General features: G+C 46.1%; 2 protein-coding genes across 2 annotated transcripts in view; one reads left to right on the plus strand and one right to left on the minus strand.

Moving 5' to 3' along the window:
• The window catches only part of adgrl3.1 (adhesion G protein-coupled receptor L3.1), a 106,856-nt gene extending 96,591 nt beyond the window's left edge, over window positions 1-10,265 (minus strand). The window contains exon 1 of the mRNA XM_041933991.1: window positions 10,150-10,265. The gene's annotated coding sequence lies outside the window, so the exon portion shown is untranslated. The remainder of the gene's footprint in view (window positions 1-10,149) is intronic.
• Window positions 10,266-13,000: 2,735 nt separating this feature from the next.
• si:dkey-92j12.5 (multiple PDZ domain protein) overlaps window positions 13,001-21,523 on the plus strand; it is a 35,186-nt gene continuing 26,663 nt past the window's right edge. Inside the window, exons 1-14 of the mRNA XM_041964900.1 lie at window positions 13,001-13,013; window positions 13,881-14,047; window positions 15,641-15,868; window positions 16,137-16,205; window positions 16,360-16,482; window positions 17,034-17,117; window positions 17,868-17,975; window positions 18,164-18,266; window positions 18,405-18,496; window positions 18,898-19,111; window positions 19,392-19,466; window positions 20,057-20,136; window positions 20,273-20,419; window positions 21,255-21,440. Of these exons, the coding sequence (XP_041820834.1) occupies window positions 13,001-13,013; window positions 13,881-14,047; window positions 15,641-15,868; window positions 16,137-16,205; window positions 16,360-16,482; window positions 17,034-17,117; window positions 17,868-17,975; window positions 18,164-18,266; window positions 18,405-18,496; window positions 18,898-19,111; window positions 19,392-19,466; window positions 20,057-20,136; window positions 20,273-20,419; window positions 21,255-21,440 (1,689 nt within the window). The remainder of the gene's footprint in view (window positions 13,014-13,880; window positions 14,048-15,640; window positions 15,869-16,136; window positions 16,206-16,359; window positions 16,483-17,033; window positions 17,118-17,867; window positions 17,976-18,163; window positions 18,267-18,404; window positions 18,497-18,897; window positions 19,112-19,391; window positions 19,467-20,056; window positions 20,137-20,272; window positions 20,420-21,254; window positions 21,441-21,523) is intronic.

Here is a 21,523-nt window from a genome sequence, read left to right on the forward strand (position 1 = left end):
AGGAGACAGAGCAAAGAGAGAAAGACAGAGACAGAAAGGCAAAGACAGAGAGAGAGAGAGACATGCAGAGGGGGAGAAGGGTGGTGGTTATTGAAGCTCACTGAACTGAAGTCCCTGTCATTTTTCACAATAGAGACAGATAGCCATAATATGTAGCGAATGTGGGGTGCAACGTGAATAATGGCCCCCTCCAGATTGTGTGAATAACCCACTCAAACACAAAAACCAGACAGTTCACAAGCCACTATTGCTCATCATCGCTTGTTTAGTGTTTTTGAGTCTGCGTGCACGTGCTCACACACACGGGCATGTGTGCGTGCGCTCTGCCTCGTAATGACCTCTTAAGTGTCGGGGTATCAAAGTCTATAATGGTCTATCTCTGTGCTCGCTGGCAGTTTACAGCTAAAAAGCTCTCTCATGCCATGATAACTGGTTTATATGGGTGGCATTTCACTGCCAAATGCCAGAGACACTTTTTCAGAAAGGGAAATTGTTAGCTCTGCTGCTAGAATGCAGAGTGGCGGTTATTCACACTTAGAATGTCTCTTATATCTTTCTCTTTCTGTGCTTTGTCTCCTTCCCCTTCCTCCCTCTGCATCTTCCCCTGTTTTGCATCACTGTGTGCTTTTTTGCACCTCCCACCTCCACCTTCCTCCCCAAACTACACCTCTTCAGGGTAAACTCTACAGCCTTACCAGGGTCAATCCCAGTGTGAGTGTGCGCACTCTGACTCACGTGACACATGGGTTTGTGTCGTGTGCACGCCTCTTGGCACACAAAATGTAATTCTGTGTGTTTCGTTGTTTACTGGGAGGGCTGATGGGGCTGAGGAAACAGCATATATCTGTTTGGCCTTGAATTTTCTGTTTCAGAGTCTTTGAATGTGTGCCATGCAAGATTTTCACAGGCACACGGAAACAAGTGCACCAACATACTGTAAAACACCAACACACACACACACACACGCATCCACACAAAGTGTAAGAGCCTCAACCTCTGTGGAGCTCTCAGGCAGGGCTGTGCAGTAATTGGGTAAATACTGGCCAGTACAGGAGGCCATGAGCAATATCTCTATGGTTGGTTGGGCAGAGACTGCCACAAAAGATGGATTCACAGCACTGTGTGCTTGTGTACATGCATGCGTTTGCATGTATTTATGTGTATGCATGTGAATTAGTGTTTGTATACCCCCAGTGTTATGTGTGCGCATGCACTATATTGCAGGAGAATTGCCAGAAGCAACAGAGCATTGGTGGTAAATAAGTTAGGCGCTGAGCTCCCCCACCAATACAGCACCTTCATTCATGTCTCACTTGCTTCTCTCAGAACGCGGCATACATTATTCAAACGGAGCTGGTCAACAATGAAGGGATCAATGAATGAGGAATGGAGGAAGAGAGGTGGAAAAGAAACAGGTACGGATGCACAGGCGAGAAGGGTGAAGGAACGAGTTTATATTAGGAACTTGGCAGGGAATGGGATTTTTCATTAGGACTCATTTGGCGTGAACAAGTGGAAAAGGGGAACGAGAAGATTCAAGACGCAGCCTTTGCACAAGTCCATGCATACATCAGCTGTTCACCATCGCCTTGTTGCATCACCGAAGAGGAATTCTTCATCAAATCTTAATTTTCTGCACTTTTCTGATATCATTTTCCCAGTTTCCCGGGGAACAGCCTAGAAAACGGCAGCAGAATGAAACAAATGTTTTAATATATTTTGCCCATAGATGCACCAGTCCAGCCCAGTTTCACTAAGAACTACTTTCACACTGGGTGATTCTATACTTGGCAATACAGAAAGCAGCGTTGCCCGTAGCGAGGTGGAAAGTAAGGACATCAAGGTCGAGGTGCCGACAGGCATGTAGCACGTCCATCTTTAATGTGGGAGCCTGTAGCTTATGTCTCGCCGCACACAATTATTTTTAGGCAATCTTTCAACTGTGACATGGTCCTTTCCTAACCTTATATCAGTATTTTAATTACCTTACCTTGGCCATACTGTTGTTGCCGTGCACAGATACTGGAGCAGAATGTAATTTTGCAGAATCGTCTCATGTTACGGTTCTTGTCTTGGAATGATAGAACTAGGATAGGCCGAATTAAGGTGGTCAAACAGGCTAGCAGGACACAGCTCTTTTACTTTTTTTGTTGCTGCTGCTGTTGCTATCAACAGACAGCCCCATTTCCAACGAATCAGCCACATCTGCATGGGTCAATTGCATAATTTCAGGTCTCCCCTACTATAGCACATTTTTCACTCGCCATAATAGCTGACTGTCATTTTGAGAGCAGGGCAAAGACGGAGCAGCGTTTGAGTTCATAAGAGGAGACAGAAGCAAGATTTTGATCAAATCAAGGTGAGAGGACTCCTCTGAGAGCAACCAGCGGAGGAGCAACGACGGGGACAACAGCAGAGAGATTTAGGGAAAATAGCGAATGCTTATAGCTTTTACTTCTGTTAGAGCAAGGGAGGGGAGCTGGCCCAGAGCGCTTTGGACGGCGACTGGCTTAGCCTGACTGAACAATGGCCTGACGGGATGAGAAGGAAGAGTTTTTTTTTTTTTTTTCTTTTTTAACTCTCAAGGCTCAGTGTCTTCCTGAAAAAAAACAACACATGATCGATGCTGACCATTTTCTCACAGTAAAACAATGGTGTTTTCTATTATGAGAGGCAGTGGTTGTATTGATGTCCCATGTCATTGCCATTACTCATGAGCCTGCTGCATGTAATTAGGATGACTCTACAGTATGCTTTCATGATGGTTTTTCGTGTATTACTCTTTGTAATTACGCTTCAAACAACAGATTGCACTATAAGATGCCAGAAATGGCGCCTAATGCCTGTTGGTGGAGATTTATGGCGCTTCTAAATGAAGCAATGTGACGCCTTCCTTTAAAGGGTGGAGCCCCCTATATGTTCATGTGGAACCCACAACTCTGCCGGCGGCTTCGACAGATTTGATATAAGCAAGAAGAATATGGAGCAATAGTGTATATGGTCTACCCAGGCGTAAAATTAAAGACTCTTGTCCATGTGCCTCACATAAATCTTTAGGAGAGTGAGAGAGAGAGAAAGAGGATGACAAAGGGAGGTGTACATAACGAAACAAAAAAACTGGTTGATTTGTCCGCCGATTGTGAACCAGTGAACTGTAATCAACTGCGCTCAACCCTGGACAATGAGATGTTTCAATACATGGGCGCACACACACACTCAGACATACACACACTCACAAAGCGAAAGACACACGCCGACATACATCATTTTAACCATAAAAATAGCCCAATTGACATGCATGGGTTTTACACAAAGAATGGTTATAAAATACCAAATATAATCTATCAAAGGCTTGCACACACTCCCTCCACAATAAAGTTCCTCGTCCAATTCCCTCTCGCTCTCATCTTAATACACGTGATGGATACGGTCTCATCTATCATACATATACCGTCTGAGCGAGGGCCAACCAGAGGGTTCAGAACGCACGTAGGCACACTGCAGGAGAACAGGCACACAATTTCTTACATGGTTAGAAAACAGGCACGTGGTCCATGTAAGTTATTGCTGCAGGCCCACAGGCCAGAATGGTGCTCATCTGTCTTGGTGTGACACTATCAGGCTCCCTTGCAAAACACAGAGGTGGTAAAATGGTTTTATTGCGAAATGTGAAAGATACGTCGGGTGCAAATTGACGGGTGCTGATACATGCCAAAGGTGCGTGATGCCTTTATCTCAAGCGCGTTGCATTGTCCTCGGCAGAAGCCGAACCTTGCGGCAGCTTATTTTAGAGCCACGTGCTGAGAATGTGCTAAAAGTAAGCTAGCAGTTTTGAGCAGCATTCTCACACAGAATTATTCACCAGCCAGTCAGCGGGGATTTAACTTTCGGCGGGGTTAGGTGCTATATTTACACTTGAGACAAGAACATTTAGCTCAATAGCATGAGGGAAAAACACAAAACAGTGCAAATGATGTAAACATACATTATCAAGCCATTGATCACGTCTGTGTTTGTTAATATCGCTGTTCCATCAAGCATGACCATCTAGTCATCCTCGCCCTCCTTCAGCCTATCACACTGCACCATCAACTAAGCTCCAGATCAATACGCGCTGGCACATATTCTCATTCCCAAAGACTTGGAATGAAAACGCCATTCGATATCAATCAAGATCACTGCTGTGCCACTGAACAGGCACAATAAATGACAACATCATCTTCTTTTTTTTTTCTTGAAAAATTCGCCATCAAACGAGCAGTCGCATCGCAACGCTTCGAGTTAGATCTTTCAGCCTGGTTTACGCTGAAAGGAACCAGATGAACCAGGAGTGGAAGATGTATGTAATGCAGTTAAAATAAAAGCCCAGTAAGCAGGAAATTTAAGAGGAGCCTGGGGATGATGGTATTACAGCAGACGCTGATTGTGGACAATCTGCTGAAGAAGGGAAAGATATGGAAAATATCACTGGATGCAGTGCGGTGGATAAAGGAGGCGTGCAAACACTCGAAAAGCTGGGAGGGAAAGGAAGAATTGGAATAATTAAACAATCCGCAAGGAATCTGGCATGTTTTATGGTGACCATTCAAAATGAGTGACAAAACGTAACTGTTGTTCCCTGAAGTAAACGGCACAACACAATCAAACCAGAATTCCCCTTCTTTTGTCTCTGCCCCTCCGTCGCTGAAGTCGACCAACCCAGTCCTTTATTGGCAACACTGAATCACGCTCTTAAACAATACCGCATTTTCAAGCCCTGCTGTAGTTTCCCCCATTGATAAGAAATGCTGTGTTATACCACGGCGCTGGAAGATTTATGCCCCCAGCCCTGTGATGACCTCATTGTTCATTGCCCCATAATTCAAATCTGCTCCGCTGTGTTGCATCACATTGTGTATGACTCATTTTCAAGCACCCCATTCTCTAAACAAGTGAGACCTCCTCAGCACGCTAGAGTCAACCGCACAAAAAAACACTGCAAAGAATTTCCCCATCAATGCTGACTGACTTAAGACCTGCATATGCACGCACACACACACACGCGCACAAACACACGCACGCACAGCAACACACTGTGTAAATGGACTGAACTGGGAGGAGGAGGGGGGGTGAGTGCTATTGTAAATGATTTCCTGCAGAGACCAAATAATCGGCAGACCTTTGAGTGAGCTTCTTACAATCACTCTGGCCTTGTACACTGATTCTCCATTCAGCTCCCTAATGGCACTGTGTGTGTCACTAAATATACAGCTGCGGGCAATGTCTATGTGTGGCTCACGGTGGGCGTGCGAGCATATACATGTGCCCGACGAGAGAAGTGTGAAAGTGTGTGTGTGTGGGACAGAGAGAGAGAGTGGAGGTAATTGATGTGCACCGCATTGATGTGCGTTCAGAGTATCTGTGGGAAGAAACGCGTGCACGTGCGTGTCTGTGTGTTTGCACTGAGTGGTGACAGCTTTGAGTGGGGCGCAGCGAGGTGAAGGGCACACAGGAGAAGTGTGGACAGGAGATGTGTTGACTGGAAGAGCAAGTGCGTTTCTTTTTTTTCCCTCCTTTGTGAAAGAGGGGTAACAACTAGAGGGTGAGTGAGAGGTTTAGGAAGAACAATGCTCTGCGGATACAGCAGCGACCACGGACAGCAGCTGCTTACACACAGAGCGAATCGAGTGCTGACAGTAGAGGCCATTTGCAGAATGAAACAGAGTTAGCCTGTAGACACAAACACAAAGATTAATTCTTTGTGTTCTATCTCACAGTTTTAACATTTACATGGTTATTGTGAACTGTGCGATAGAAGGGTTAAGATGAGCAGTTTAAATGAAATCAATGTTGTACTCTGCTATCTTTCTAACATTGTTACCTTGAATAATTGTGTTAATAAAAATTACATAAATACACTTTTTCAGCAGCCTCCTCACACCACCTCAGAATGGCACAATAATCCTATTCTTTGCTTTATATAGCCCTCTTCAAAGCAGCATTACAAGGTGTTTTGCAGCCTCAGTTGAAAAAAAAAGCCAAATTAAAGACTGAGAGTGGTCAACTGGCCACAGACAAAGAAATAAAAGTCAGAGTTTAAAAGAAAAACAAAAACATTATTGTGAGATGTGACATTGACTTGAGCCTCTCACACTGATCAAAGCAGCGTGTTTCATCCGACAGATTGCAGTGCATCGCGCTCAGGGTTTGTTCTCTTTAGGGTTTTTATGGTAGGAAGGTAGCCAGAAACGCAAAGCAGGGACGAGCAAAATACATCATCACGTCGCCACAATTTTAATATCCTAATAAATGGCTGTGGGGTGATTTTAGAATTAATTTACACTGATTGATTTCTCAATAACTTTTATCCCGTGTGAGATGGATCACAACCTCAGGTCCTTGGGCTTGTTTAATTTGGCTGTTACAAAACTCTGATTAAAAACAAGATGCAATCAAACCTTTGAGGAGGTATGAGGACTTTTTAATATGTTCAACAGCTTTGCTTTTGCCGCTTGTGGCCGCTTTTTCAGGAGTGCTTCGTTTGAAAATACACTCCAACACTCCAAAATACTCCGTTTTTTAAACCAAATCAGCCAAAGAAAAGCAGCCAAATTTCAGCTTTTAGAAGCTGGGACTGGGTTACGTTTGGCACTTTCAATTACTTTTAAAACTTAAATTGAATCAATCGCTAAACAAAGTAATCCCCTGATCAACTAATCAGCTCTCTGCTTCAACACTAATCATTCGATTTAATGCAGCAGGTGATGGCTAACCATCTCTGGACCACATTCCTTTTTTGACCTACACCGTGGAACCACCGATCCAGAACCGTTGCTGATTTAGCATCACAGAGCCGCTTACGCTGTTAGCGGTAGTGTGATTACAGCGCACTCCTAAACAATGCAATAACCGCTAAGCAGGATTACAACATGTATCACTTTCAGCGACACACACACACACACACACACACACACACAGGCAGCACAGCTAACAGACGGCCTGAGCAGTCAGGCCAACAGTGTACATTTCCTCCAATCGGCCTCAAAGTGCAGACAGATAATAGGCCGTGGTGGTTGGAGCAGAAAGCCTTCCAACCGTTCCATATTTAGGCAGAGTAAGACATCTATCTCTAGAGGGCTATTCTAGTCGAGGCTATAGGAGCAATGAGTCAGAGAATGCCCTGAGATCTGACAGCCAGTCGTCCACTACTGGTTTTCCCCCTTCCTAAGCATAGATCTAATAAGGTAGCAAAGTAACTGCGTCGTCCTCTCGCATGTCTGAACCTCTTATAGGGCTGAGCGATATCGGTGACGAGTTTCACACATTAAGAGAGGTGAACTGAGCTGATAGCTCCAGTCGATGGTGGAAAATGCGGAGGTTATTCTTTGAGGGACTGAAAAGGGTAGGAGGAAGGATGTGTTAACACATGACCGCGTGCTTTAGGTGGATGAGGAAGACGGGCAAGGATCTGGCCTCATTATTTCAATACGGGAGAGAGATGTCATCTAGCGCAGGAAGGGGCTTTTGAATTGGGTTAAACTCAGCGCACAAAGTGGGGTTGGGACTAGGAATGCGAATCATCGTCGCATTAGGGAACAGGGAAATTCAACAGCTCCGCTTTCACTGAAACTTAATATTATTACTGCAGAATTAAGATTTGTTTTGGTTCTCCTCGCAGCTTAAGCCACAAGAGTGACAATTTATTTATGCAGGAAGGTCGGTTGTCTCGGTGTGCACAATAAACACCACCTTCTGTTTATCTACAAGGCTCTCTGACACAAACCTTTACCTTGCAATGCATAAATTAGCTAAACAGAAGACTGGATCCCAGGAACTGCAAATTCTTTAGGAAACGCTTATTAAAATGATTCTGGGGAAATCAGCCCTTAGGTTCTATGTGCTCACTAAACTGAATTAATTGCACGAGTGTTGAAGTTAGACTCTCTAATAACCCTTGACGATGGAAATAGACTTCAGTAACAAGCAGTTACACTTGTTACAAAACTGATTAAATGTCTGCTTGTCTTAATATTCAAGTGTGTATATGTCTGTCTGTCTGCAATGGATTACGCTGTCTGCCGAGGTTTATTTTAACTGTCTCAGGGTTTCAATGTACACACAAGATGTTTAACATATGATCCCTTTCTCAAATCAGAGGCTGCTTCCATTGCAGGGTTAGAGCGTGCTTTTGGAGCCAACCAAATCGAAAGCAAATATCGCGCTACGGCTCTAAACAAAGAAAGTCGTCCCTCGGCCAATCGAGCAGAACAATCCGAATTAGCACAGCCACCGTTATTTGCGCCCTGTTCTCTCCGCCGAGGAGCTTTGTCTTTCTTGTGCATCATAACAAGTGAAATGAATCAGTGACCTAATTAAAAGAGGACAGACAGACCTGCAGTCAGCAGAACGCTTGATTGCTGCTGTTGCACATTATACGGCTTCAGGTGCTTCGACAACATCGTTGCTGCGAAGGTGTCATTAGTGGCCTGAGATGCTCTTTGACACACCTTGCATTCATGAGGGTTCTCTGGAGAGGCTATCCAAGCCGTGTCAGGAAAGTAACCCAAAAACATCCGCTGTAGCTGGTGCAAGTTTGCACAGGAACAACTCTGGATACTCTGAAGCTACATTTCCCCCCTCTGTTGAAACCAGATCAGCAACTTGACACCTATGGCCCACATCTGCAGGATTTGGACAGCAAGATAACAAGATAAAACAAATAATCCACTTGGCATACAAATGCAACCAAGGAACTGTAGGATCCCTGACACAGACAGATGCACCGATGACAGATTATTTAGTGATCTTCATCACATCCACGAACATAATAATCTCCTCTGAGACAGGCCTGTGCTTTAACAGATGCTGCCAAAATGGCAGCCGAGCAAATTTATGTCAAGTTTCTCCCAACATAGGCGCACAAAGGACTGCCTACACTGCTCAGCGGAACGCTTGATGCATTTTTCTTAGCCGCAGCATTGACACATGAGTCAACATATTGTCAGCCACTCCAACCTATAGAGTCAACATCCACGCTTTGTCATCACACTGAACACAGAGATCTCCACAGGAGCCTGCACGCACTAGCTTGCTGATAGCCATTTAGATGTTGAGAGCAGTCGCTCCAATGGGCCAGTCCACAGCCACCCAAGCAGACACAGACAGCAAATGAATATTGAGGGGCGCGCTGATTGCCAGATATCTGCATTCATTAGCGAGGCAGGCCACTTATGATTAACCATATAGTTCATCATCAGTATGGAGGTACAAAAGGCTGTGTGGTGAGTCCGCTGGTCACAAAGAGTGCACCACATCTGTGTGCACACTAATCCGAGGCAGGGTGCTCTTTCCAGTTTAGGTCAAGAATGGAAGAACTGTGCAACCTTCAGTAGTTTTCAGTGGCAGATCAAGGTCATCTGCAAAGCCAGGACGCCTCTTCGGTAAAGAGACCCAGCTTTCACTCCTGAATCCGCATGATTGACGTATCCTGGGGTGCACCGGCCTGCTGGATGCTCCTTTTCCACCAGAGTGGCTGGATTTACTCCGGATTTGAGACTGCGGCTGACAAAAACCAGCACAGCTCCAAGAGAAGCTAACTGCATTCCAACATATTCAAATGACAGCCACATGAAATGGGACAAAAAAAAAACCTGAGGGGGTGAACACTTCTAATCTGTCATCCATCATGCCAAAGCGTGCGATTTGTCTTTGCGCCCTGCAGTGAGGCAGACACGCGGCTACAGAATAATAATTATGTGTACACCTTGGCCGAGAAGCCGTCACGGGACAGCCTAATGTGATTGCATTGATTATTCGCCGGAGAGGTAATGGGTATCATTGCTTATTACTTCGCCTGAGCGACGTCTCGCATCCGAGCGACGCCCATCCAGCCACAAGTCGCCGGACGATCATCAACACAAATACGGGAACTGTGATCCGTTTTTACCCTCCTCGTCCGTTAGGGCCAGTTTCCGCGCCCCGCAAGTCCGACAATCGCAGGCCACATTCCCATGGGCATCCGTGAGAACCAAAGTCAGCTCTGCCGTGTGGCTTTCAGAGCAGGTCAGCGACAGAGACGGGCTGACATACAGCCAAGAGCTTTGAGCGATGTCTGCAAATAGGAAAAAAAAATCTACATCATGTGTGAACGAATAAAGAGCGGATCCTTACCGTATCACCAGGCGCAGCGTTATAGGCGCATATATACACACATCCAGCGCGCAGAGGAATAACCTTTTCTGCGCTCTCTCGTACGGTCCCCAGAACGCAGATCGCGGATAGAAAGATATCTTCCCAGCTGATGAATAATTACAACACCTCTATTCCGCGTCTGTGGTTAATTCTTGTGGTGGTGGTGGAGCTGCTGCTGCTGCTGCTGCAGGGAGAGAGAGGAAAAAAAGCCCGACGCCGGCAAAAATGACCAAAAAGAATGGCTAGAGATGAGACGGAGGGTATAATAAACCAATAGCTGCGTGCTTAGTATCCCGATCAGCGCTCACACAGGAGGATGTACAGCGTCCGTCCAAATGCACTAAGTCCAGTGAAGTGCTGGAGGAGGACAGAGGCGTATCTCTCTCCCCCTCTCCCTCTCTCTCCCTCTCTCTCTCTCTCCCTCTCTCTGTCTGTATCCCGTCCTCCCGCCCTCCCTTTCTCTCTCTTTATCTTTCCCGGCTGCCTTTATGTTCTTACTGACTTCTGCTGAAGTCCACAGACGCAGAGCGCAGCGGAGCAGAGGACCGTGGTCAAGGCACACGCGCGGGCGTGCGAACACACACACACACGTGCGCGCGCTCGCACACACGCGCGCGCACACGCACGCACACGCACGCACACACACACACACAGAGGGAGAGAGGGGTCAGAAATGACAAACCAATTTGGAGACGCGGTGGACGCTCGGTTGATCGAGCGCAGCCCGGCGAGAGGAGCGTTGCGTTGCAGGCGGGCGGGGAGCCGAGGATGGGTTGAGGAGGTGGGGAGGGGATGATGATTCCTGCCTGGGGGATGCAGAGAGGGAGAGGGGGGAAGATGAAGTGGGGTGCCTGGTGGAAAACGTGGAACTGGATCTGGCTCCTAAATCTCTGGACCGAGGGCTCCACCTGCCGTGTGAAAGCACACAGGGGCTCCCAAACTTTTCCCGGCAGCGTCGGTTTCCAGAGACCCCCCACCACCCCCACCCCACATCCCGGACATATTTTAGATCCAAACTGACCCTAAACTGAGTTTTTTTGTTTTTAGACATGACTTGATATGATGGCATAATTGTGCCTTTGGGTACAAATATGTACAGTTGGGAGCCCCTTCCATTGATCATCACATTCAAAGCTAAATGAAGATGTGAAATCACAGTTCTCATTTCATGAACCCATTTAATGACACCTTATGGTCCCTGGATCCCAGTGGGATTTAGAAAGCATGACCTTGAATGTGGACTGTAAGAAACTCGCCTGAAGTCTGTCCGGTAGGGGTCTACTGGGCCAAACTAACACTCCGAAATTGCTAAAAATTCGTACCAGCAGCGGGAATGTGAGAAATAGAAATAGATCTACATATGAGGGACTTTTAATTGAAAAAAAAGTTGCGTAAATCATTATAAATAATTACATTATAGCGTGCAATATCCTTCCATGGCTTTTCCATTATACCTTTCTTATGAAATTCACACCTTCTCTTACCCCCCTTCTAATTACAATTGCAGATTTTTCCATAGGGAAGTAGCTATTAAGGTTAAATGGAGTTGAGGCAGCTTGGCTGTCACCATCATATTCATACGCATTATTTGCAGAGTGTCCCGCTGAAATGCATTACAGGATTAGTGTAGGCTCCTTCTCTTTCATTAGGGATGAGCCATGTGTGCCTGGAGATCAGAGGGTGACATGCGCACTGCGCGGAGCGCTCGCGAGCCGCGGACACAATGCTGGAAAATAAAGCGCACAGCTTGCTTCTTGATATCTTGCTGCCTCCCAATAAGCTGTTATGACTTGTCCCATCAGGGAAGTGTCGCTCGCGGTATTCGGTGCTGTTCGGTTCACCCTGCGGACTGGTGGAGGTGGTGGATGTGCTGTCCTTGGAGCTCAGTGGGGACCTGTTGATAGCCCACCGGCGCTGAAATGGAGGTGAGTTGAGGCGTTTCGCAACAAGCTATTCTGAACAGTCCGTGATGTCCGTCTGTTCGTCACAGTGGTAGGTCTAATGTGCCCGGGTCATTTTTAAACAAATTAACAAGACTGTCTTGTAGATTGCATATCAAATTAGAAGCTAATGGGCCTGCGTAATTGCTGTAAATCATTCATCTGTAATGATTTTTTTTATTCTGAAGCAGGCAGTATCGCTTTAATATCAACAGGTATAATATATAGATTTCATTATGCTGCCGTGAAGGCCGTATAAATAATGCGCTACCCCTCGTGCCTATCAATGGCCTCTAATGAGATTTCAGATGCGACGTTGTCATTTCCAGCCCATCGTTTTGCAAATCAAATCATGTCATTGGTATCATGCTTTGATGCTATACAGGCTTCCCCTCTAGTCAGAACGGTCGGGAGGCCATGTGTCGCTGTTAATTACCATCACTGGCTGATAAAGCCTTTTGGAGAAGATTTAAATCCTGCTAAAGAGCATTAGTGCACAAGCAAGGCGCTTGCAAACAAGCATGGCCTTGGAGGACAGGAAGTAGAGGTAAAATGATACACGCTACAGAGCAGATGTAAAATATGCATTGGTGCACCAGTTACTTCTTTGCAGGTGAGCAGGGGAGACTAATAGAAATGTGTCTGACATAATGGTAACAGGTAATAACAGCGCAAAACAGGGGGGCACTTTTACTCAACAATTATCCTGTCAGCGTCCACAAGTGCACCGCCACAAAAATGCAAATAGACTTTCTACATGGGGCAAGTTAAAGCGGGAAACTGAAGTTTTTTTTGTTGTTGCTCATGTTGCAGGTGCCAGACAGAGAAGAATGACATTTAACTGAGACAGAAAGTCACAAGCAAACAAGTCAACAATCTGTCAGGCTACGATGGAGATCATGGGTAAGTGAGGCATGTGTGCAGAGCGCCGTTTAAAACCAAACATGTTCCAGTAACCTCAGAGAGACTCTCCGCCACCGCCACCATCGGAGGCTTACAATTAAGGTGTCAGGCATGGCTGCTGCAGCCAGACGGGAGGGAATAGTTACATGTGCAGGTGGCACAGGACTCACAGTCTGGTCGGTAGTCAAAACTTTGTGGCGGAGAGTTTACAGGGTCTTAACCTTCTGCCACTTACAATTACTGCAATTGTGGCTTGTGCTCATTAGCTGCTGCTCACGCTAAATAAACAAGGGCAATATGACCTGACGCAACATTGCAGTTTGTTGTCTTTGCCTTTTTGGGGCTGCAGCATGGACGGCACGTCCTTCTTCAGCACCGTTTTAATGTTTCCTGCTGAAGTTTTCTTGTCCTCTCGCAGAGGAGCATTTCGCTTAGGTTTTCAGCCACAAGTGAACTCAGCATTCTGCAGTTTAAAACTTAATAACTTTGCCAGGAACTGTGACGACATTTGAAAAACTTTGGGATTGAAAGAACTCACACTCTAGCAGCCATGGTTCAGGGCCGTTCTTTTTCTAACGCACTTCTTGGCCACTCAAATCTCAAAATAGTTCGTAGTATTTATCGGACTGTGGAGCAGTGCTGACAGAGGATGTCATTCTGGATTTTAAAGACAGATGTTGTATTTTAACAAAGTCATTTATTTCCCCGCTGGTCCCTATTAAGTGTTGACATTTCATAGCTGATTGTCAAAGGTCTTGGTTTGCGTAAGGGTCAAATAGCAACAACGTGTGGAAACCACCATGAAGCCAGAACAGGGGGAGAAACGCTGTTTCTGAATGACACAAATGACACAGAGTTTCTCGGCAGATACGCAGCGTGCCTTGGAGGCTGTGGAGAGACTGCAAGCCAAACTGAAGGAGAGAGGCGAGGCCCCCACGCAGGAGAAGCTCTCCCTGCTGAAGACTGTCCTGCAGAGCCCCCTGTTCCATCACATACTCAGCTTACAGCAAGCTCAGCGGAAACCCCCAGCGAAGGTACAGCGCGAGTGCGAGCGCGTGGGCGCTTGGTGTATATTGAACGGTGGGGAAGGAGCCGGAATCATTCCCAAAATACTGAATGCAGGAACCAAACTGGATGAGTAATCAGCTTACCTAAGCTTACCACTAAAGCCCTGAGAAAGAGGGAGAGAGGGAGAGAGCAGGAGAGAGGGAGACGGTGGGGGGGTGGCTACATATGTCGAGGAGTCTGCAGAAGTCATCTGTTACATTGTTATAAGTTTTGAGCTGGTGTGTGTGTGTGTGTGTGTTGGGCATGTATTACTCACATTGTGGGGACTTAATCTGTTTACACAGTCACATTGTGGCCATCCTTATTGGGAAATTCAGCTTCCTTATGGCGACAAAATGCAAGCCCCCATAGTGTGAATCATTAAATTTTAGGGTGAAGACTTGGGTCAAGGTTAGGTTTAGGTTAGGTCTCCAGGAAATGAATGCAAGTCTATGTAATGTCCCCAAAAGTGATGGAAAAGCGGCCGTGTGTGTGTTGTGTATATACTGATACGGATGCACACGTGTTTGCGTGCACACATGTTGGTGTGTGACATTTATGACACCAAGGTATTTAGGACACCATCAAGGTATTTAACTTACCTTGTCAGCAGTAATCATCACAGCTTTGTAATTGACTGTTGGGGTGTACTGTAATAGGCTAACTCTATAAGCGCCACAGATCTACACACACAGGCATTATTACATTAGCTTTGTGTGGTGTGAGCCTGTAGCCATTTAGCATCTCGGCATTCCAGGAAATGCGGCCCTGGATTATGTCAAAGGACTTCTGTCGTGACAGACGCTAGCGCAGTTTTTATAAGTTCAGAGTTCTTGTTTCTTAGAAAATTTGCAGGTTTTTACACGTAGCATTGAGAAGTGCAAATGAAAAGCATGCAGAGTTGCTTGTTAGTATTTTGATATCGTTCTGTCTTTTATTCTACCGCTGCTTCCGCCACCGGCTTTCAACAGGTGTCGACACTGTTGGAATGGAATCAGACACAGATGAGAAATAAGCATCTTCTGAAACCGCCTTTCAAATGTTAAAGCAGAAAACCTTAAAGACAAAAGGAGGCAGTTTTGTGGTTATGTGGTGTTGGAGGGAAGCGTTTATCTCAGGTCCTCGTGTTCCTGCTCTCCTATCTTTTCCCTCTCTGCTCCAGTTGAAAGCTATCTTTCTCTACTTTTTTTCTTTTGGCTAATACATATTTCCTCTCCCTCCCCGTTCTCCCTCCCACATCTTTCTTCATTGTCTCACATTGCCCTCCTTTCTCAATTTCTCTATCCTTTCTATTTCCCTCCATCACTCTCTCACCCTCAATCTATTCCTCTCTGTCTTCATATCTCCTTTCTTCAATTAATGTCTCCACCTCTCTGTCAATCCCTTTCCTCATCTCTTTATCTCCCTCATCCATTTCCCTCCCAATCTTCCCCCTTCCTTTGCATCCCTCAATCCATCTCTTCTCTCTCTACCCCACCTGATCCATCTCTTTTACCTGCATCCTCTCCATTTTTACACTTTGTCCTCTTCTTCACGTCTCCCCATCTGTCCTATCTATCAATCCCTTATTGCGCCCTCAGTCCCACCAGGCGAAGGGTATTTCCAAATCTGTGTCTATGAACTGTGGCCCCTGCCAGGGCATGGCACGGGGCCTGAGCCACAGTGACTCCTACACGTGGGCCATGGAGAACCGAAGGCCCAGCACCGCCAGATCCGTCCACAGGGACAGCAGCATCTCCTCTCTGGGCTCGCAGGATCTGTCCTTCTCCGACATCTACCCAGAAAACTGCATTCACACCGAATCACAGGTACGTAAAATGTCAGTCATAAATGAGAGACCATTTCTGAGTACTAGGGAGCAATTTATTCTAAAAGCACTCCGTCCATGAACCAACTAAATATTTTTTTTCTTTCAATTGTAAAATGTAACACGTCACCATTCCAAATGTCACACTTTACATTTGAGAATATGACATTACATTATAAAGCTGGAGCACGGTCGGATATTACATCATATGAGGGTTTCAGCTCATCGTGAGGGGCCGCTCAGCTAACTTGATGACATTTATTTTTTAGTACTGCACTCCCCCTCGAATCTCCCGCACCATGTCGATGGGGAGGCACCTGTCTGCTATTGCTCATGAGGTACAGTAAGCTTCCGTGTGAGGTGTTGCTGTAGAGCTGCTAAACGTGTGTGTAAAAGTGTGTGTAGATCGCACACATTCACTGCAGCTGTTCTTCTTTTAGCTGAGTTACAACAGATTCTTTCTCTCTCGTTTTCTGTCTCCCTCCATGTCAGAAGCGTCACGTGGAGATGATAGAGCTGACCAATGATGGCAAAGGGCTTGGTTTCGGCATCATAGGAGGCCGGAGCACCGGAGTCATGGTCAAGACCATCCTACCTGGCGGAGCTGCCGGACAGGTAAGCCCAACTGCCAATAAAGCCAAACCTCAAAGAGCCAGTTAAAGTAAGAGCTCAAAACGCGATCCATACTGTTAATTACGACAACCAGTAGTTGGTTAGCTTAGTTGATTAGAGGGGGACGACTAACCTGGCTTTGTCAGCACCTCAGACAAGCTAACTAATTAACGCTAATTGCTGAATCCATACAAAAATGTAAGTGTAAAAACAAGTAATTTAGTTTTTACACAGGTTATGTTATGTTGGACTAATTGTGCGGCAGAGCATGGTTCCTGGAGTCTTTGCTGGTTGTCTGGCAACCTCACAGAAACAAGAAGACTACAGGAAGCTAAGCTAAGCTAAGATAAGCTAACGGTTCCCCGGCTGTGGCTTCATATTTAACAGACAGACGTGAGAGAAAGCAAACAAGGAGGAACAAATAAGCGTATTTGCCAAAATCTCAATCTATTCCTTTCTTATTGAGGAGTGAAATGGTAGACAGCAACCAACAGCAGACTGTATGTAAGTGAAGTGTGGGTTTTATTTTAAACTTTTGTTGCGGGGCTCTCCAGGATAAGCGTCTGCGGAGCGGAGATCAAATCCTGCGTATTGGGGACACGGACCTGGCGGGCATGAACAGCGAGCAGGTGGCACAGGTGAGGTATCGTTTGTTCAAATGTGTAAAAGCAGACAATGATTTGAAGCAACAAATTCTTTGTCTGTAGTGATGATACTTTCTGTGTGCTGATTGGTATTTAAATAACAGTCCTCCTTCTGACCGCCGTTAGCCCGTAGTTAGCTCCAAAGAAAGGCTCAGGCCTGGAAGTGGATGCGTTCTGCTCTTTAACGGACGTGGGAGGGTTAACGAAGAGAATTCTTTTCTCTTTTAAGACTGAAAGATTCTGTTTGAAAACACTTGAGAAAGCATAAATCTCACCTCTCCTGTGTCCTCTCTGCGTGTCCCACCTCTCACCTCACCTGTGTCACGTGTCGAAGTTTGTTCATGAGTGTGGAAAGGGCTCGTTGTTGCCCCTTGTGGCCGTTAGAGGAAAAACACCTGCTGCAGGTGCCCAACTTGAACAAGCGGTACAAAGGTGAGATTTATGCTTTATCAGAAGTGTATTCAAACAAAATGTCTCAGCTGTACAAGAGAAAAGACTTAAAGGATGAAGATGAACTGGTTGGTTTGGCAAATCCACATCTTGTTTTCTGTCCCACCTCCGTTAAAGAGCAGTGCAGAACTTCCCTGAGCCTGAACCATCCGGGACTGTTACCCATGCAGCTGATGAGATACTCTCAAATGCGTCTCATCTGCTGTCTCTTTAGGGCAGCTGTCTCTAATTATGTTATTTATTTATTAATTGTCACACACTTTTCATCGGTCCACAAATGACCACCTGGCCCAGGTGCTGCGAAATGCTGGTAGCAAGGTGAAACTGCTCATCGCCAGGGATATTCCCAAGGACAACCACCTTTCCTCTCCTGTCCTCAGCCAGGACAGCTCGGACGACAAGGTGTGTGTCTGTATTTTTTTTTTTTTTTTGTGTGTGTGTGTGTTTGTGAGTGTGTGTATACATCTGCCTAAAGCATAACAGCACATAATTAACATAATTGGATAATCACAGTGTTGTTAAATGTACTACAGTATTCTCTAAACCTGAAAGATGTGCTTTGGATTTTTTCTGTCTGTGTGTCTCTCTAGCTCAGTGACTTGAATGATGACTGTGAGTTCAGTGTGCAGTTCACTAAAAACAGTCGTGGCCTGGGATTCACCATTTCTAGCTACATAGGTGACCTAAACTCAGGTAATAACATCTACCATATTTGAACGCGATATTGTTATTATGTTAAGAAGCTGGGGAAATAATAGAGTTATACCTGCTATACCTGATAATGTGTGAGTTAAGCGCTGCGCTTCATTGCATTTATCTCGCTTTCCTTAGTGTACAGTGCTGGTGTGACAGTGAAGAGCATAGTGAAAGGCAGCACTGTTGATCAAGATGGACGCATCCACATCGGAGACATCATCCTGTCTGTGAGTTCCACTAAAAGCAAAACAGATGGCTATTTTTATTGCTCTCCCCGATGACAAATACCTTGTTGTCTCAAATATATTCTCTGCTGAATCTTAACGATTTTGGCATCTCGAAATCTGCACATTTTGCAAGTTTCAGTCGTTCCACACGCACCAATTAGGGCCCTTTTTAGCTGAGGAAGGGGAATTCTTCTAGTTTTACTTTAACTCCCATCCATTACTTCATCATCTCCGGTTTTTACCCGTGCTTTGAATGGAGCTCTGTTGTTATTTCTCATTACAATTGATTTTATTCTTTAAATGTATCTGTACTTGGTGTACCACCATGCCGTCCACTCCATACACTAGCTGGGCTTTTTTTCCCTATACTCTCGACTTTTACATCTCTCGCCGTCCCTCAGGTGGATGGAGTGAGCCTGCAGGGCTGCAGCGAGCAGCGTGCCATGGAGGTGCTGAGGAGGACAGGTCCCCTGGTCAGACTCAAGTTGCTGAGGAAGGCTGTTCGCCTGAGTCACATCCTGCCCCCAGTTCCTCCCCTGCAGCCCCTCCGACACTCCCACAGCTTCCACGAGGGCAATCCCTACAGAGTGGGCCTCAACAAGATTCAGGAGACAGGTGCTTTGTGCTTAGATAGGGGAACATTTCAGCTCAGCGGTATCAGAAGACAATTGGTTTTGAAGTAACTGAGCACATGTGATTTGACAGAATACACTAACGTAATCTAAAAATAATTACGCGAGTAATCATGCACAGGTGCCACCTGCACTCTCTATATATTTTGGCGCTTCTTTGGGCTGATGATGAACACCTTATCTCGTTAACTCGAGTTTGTTGGTGTGCATGTGTGTTTGGATACCTGCGTGTGTGCTCAAACGTGTTCGCCCCCGTCTCCCAGGAATCAGCTCGCTGCGTGAAATCTCCCGGCGCGCAGCATACGCCAACAGACGACCCCGACACGATTCCAGAAACGGTAAGCTCCCCTTCCCGTCCCGCACTGCAGTCTGGAAGTGGATCATGGGACTTAGTCTGATATGCTGATTGGGCTCAGGGAACAGCAATGTGGCAGCGAAGCATGCTCTTTGATGGGACTATTTATAGTGTTGTGCTGTCATGTGTTTATCCAACTCATTCAGCTCATTCCAGATGATTTGTCTCTCGCCCCGCCTGCATATATGGCTTTATTTAGACGAGGATTTTTGGGCTTGATTAGAGAGCGCAGCCAAATAAGCCCTGATTGCTGTGAGGCTTTAATAGATGAACGAGAAAACATTAGTTTGCCAAGAAATCCTAAGATGGTGGGTGTGAATATGCATTCATGTGTGCCTGTAGTGTGGGGGCGTGTGTGTGTGTGTGTGTGTGCCTGCCTGAGTGCTTGTGGCTGACATCCTGCTTTGCCACAAGGAGAATTATGTTGTCTCCTCTCCATAAAACAGCTGAGGTGATGTTTTCATTCTGTGTTGACTGAATCATCTACAGCTAGGAACAATGCGAATGGGGGTGTGTGCTTGTCTGTCTATGTGTGTGTATGTGACCAGTGGGTTATTGTCTGACATTTCACAGGCGTGAAACTGACGCCGGCTGAGGAGGAAGACCTGAGGAAGAGGTGGCAGCTCGCAGTCGGACCGCGATATGAAGTTATTGTACGTCTTGAAGACACAGCATAACACAGTCTAAAAATATTAGTATTGTGCTTGTCTAAATGCTTTTATCATTCTTTCACTTCACTGTGCTACTCTTTTGTGTGTTTCCCACCACTCTCGAACTTCACTCTTTCAGGTGTGTCATCTGGAGCGTTTTGGTGAGACAAGCGGTCTTGGCATCAGCCTGGAGGCTCGGGCAGGACACCACTACCTGTGCTCTGTCTTACCCGAGGGGCCCGTCGGCCAAAGCGGCAAGATCTTCACCGGAGACCAGATACTGGAGGTGACCGACTGACCCCTTCAGCAAACTGCTCACTCTGTGATGAAGACATGAGATTATACAACGTGGAATAAGATATGATCTGAGTGGGACTGATGCCGTATCTGTGGATGGCTAATGAAAAGGCTCCCTTGTGGATTAGCTTTAGTTCACAGTGCCATAGTTCCTTACTATACTAATCTTTACTTAAACCACACAATATAGCTCAGTGCTTTTCAGTAAACACTGCACAGTTGCAGCCTTTTCCCTGAAGGCACTTAAAAAACAGTCATAAGAAGGTGGGTGTGAGTGTGTGCGCTTGTGTGCGTTTGTACTTGTACTGTAGGGGGAGAGCTTGCCCTCCTCCCCCTCCACTGGGCCAGTTCACGCACCCACGCGTATCACTCATCATGATGAGCAGTCTGGTGAACTCTCAGACAAAGGATTGTAGTTGAGCTCGAACACAGGGAGTGCTGCACGCCGGCCCGTGTCCTTCGCGTCGCAGCCGGCGTCTGCGTCGCCGCTCAACCCTTTGATCTCCCCCAGACGACATCAGCGCGGCATTGCTATTGTTCAGCACCACTTTTAAATTAGCCTCACGCTAATTGTGGCTGGATGTGCTCTGGCCACTGATTGCTCCACGATACCCAAAAGCTGAAATATCAGATTTTCGGGCAGTCTGGCTGCTTTAGTCATGAACGCTCACACACACAGTCATGGAAACAGAGTTAGAGACAAGCACAAATGTACACGTCATCAGGTATCTGTCAAAAGCTAAAAGCATGACTCAGCCAATCGCTGACCACAGGAATACCTATTTCATAAAATACTGTACATGTAATCTGTATCTTCCCGCCAGGTGAACGGGATTCCTCTCATTGGAGAGACACATAAGGAGGTGGTCAATATACTGAAGGAGCTGCCCATGCGGGTTTGCCTGGTGTGCTCTCGCATTGTGCCGCCTGTAATTCCCGACAGTGACGAGGAAGATGAAGATGATGTCCGTCTCACCCTGAAAGAGCTGCTGGCTGAGTTCAACGACAAGGTGAAGGCTCACACTGATGAAAGCACGAAGGATAAACCACGTTGGAATTGTGGCACATCCTCGTCATCCTAAACGACGCTCAA

Source organism: Chelmon rostratus, chromosome 3 (assembly GCF_017976325.1).
Source record: "Chelmon rostratus isolate fCheRos1 chromosome 3, fCheRos1.pri, whole genome shotgun sequence".
Taxonomy (NCBI): domain Eukaryota; kingdom Metazoa; phylum Chordata; class Actinopteri; order Chaetodontiformes; family Chaetodontidae; genus Chelmon; species Chelmon rostratus.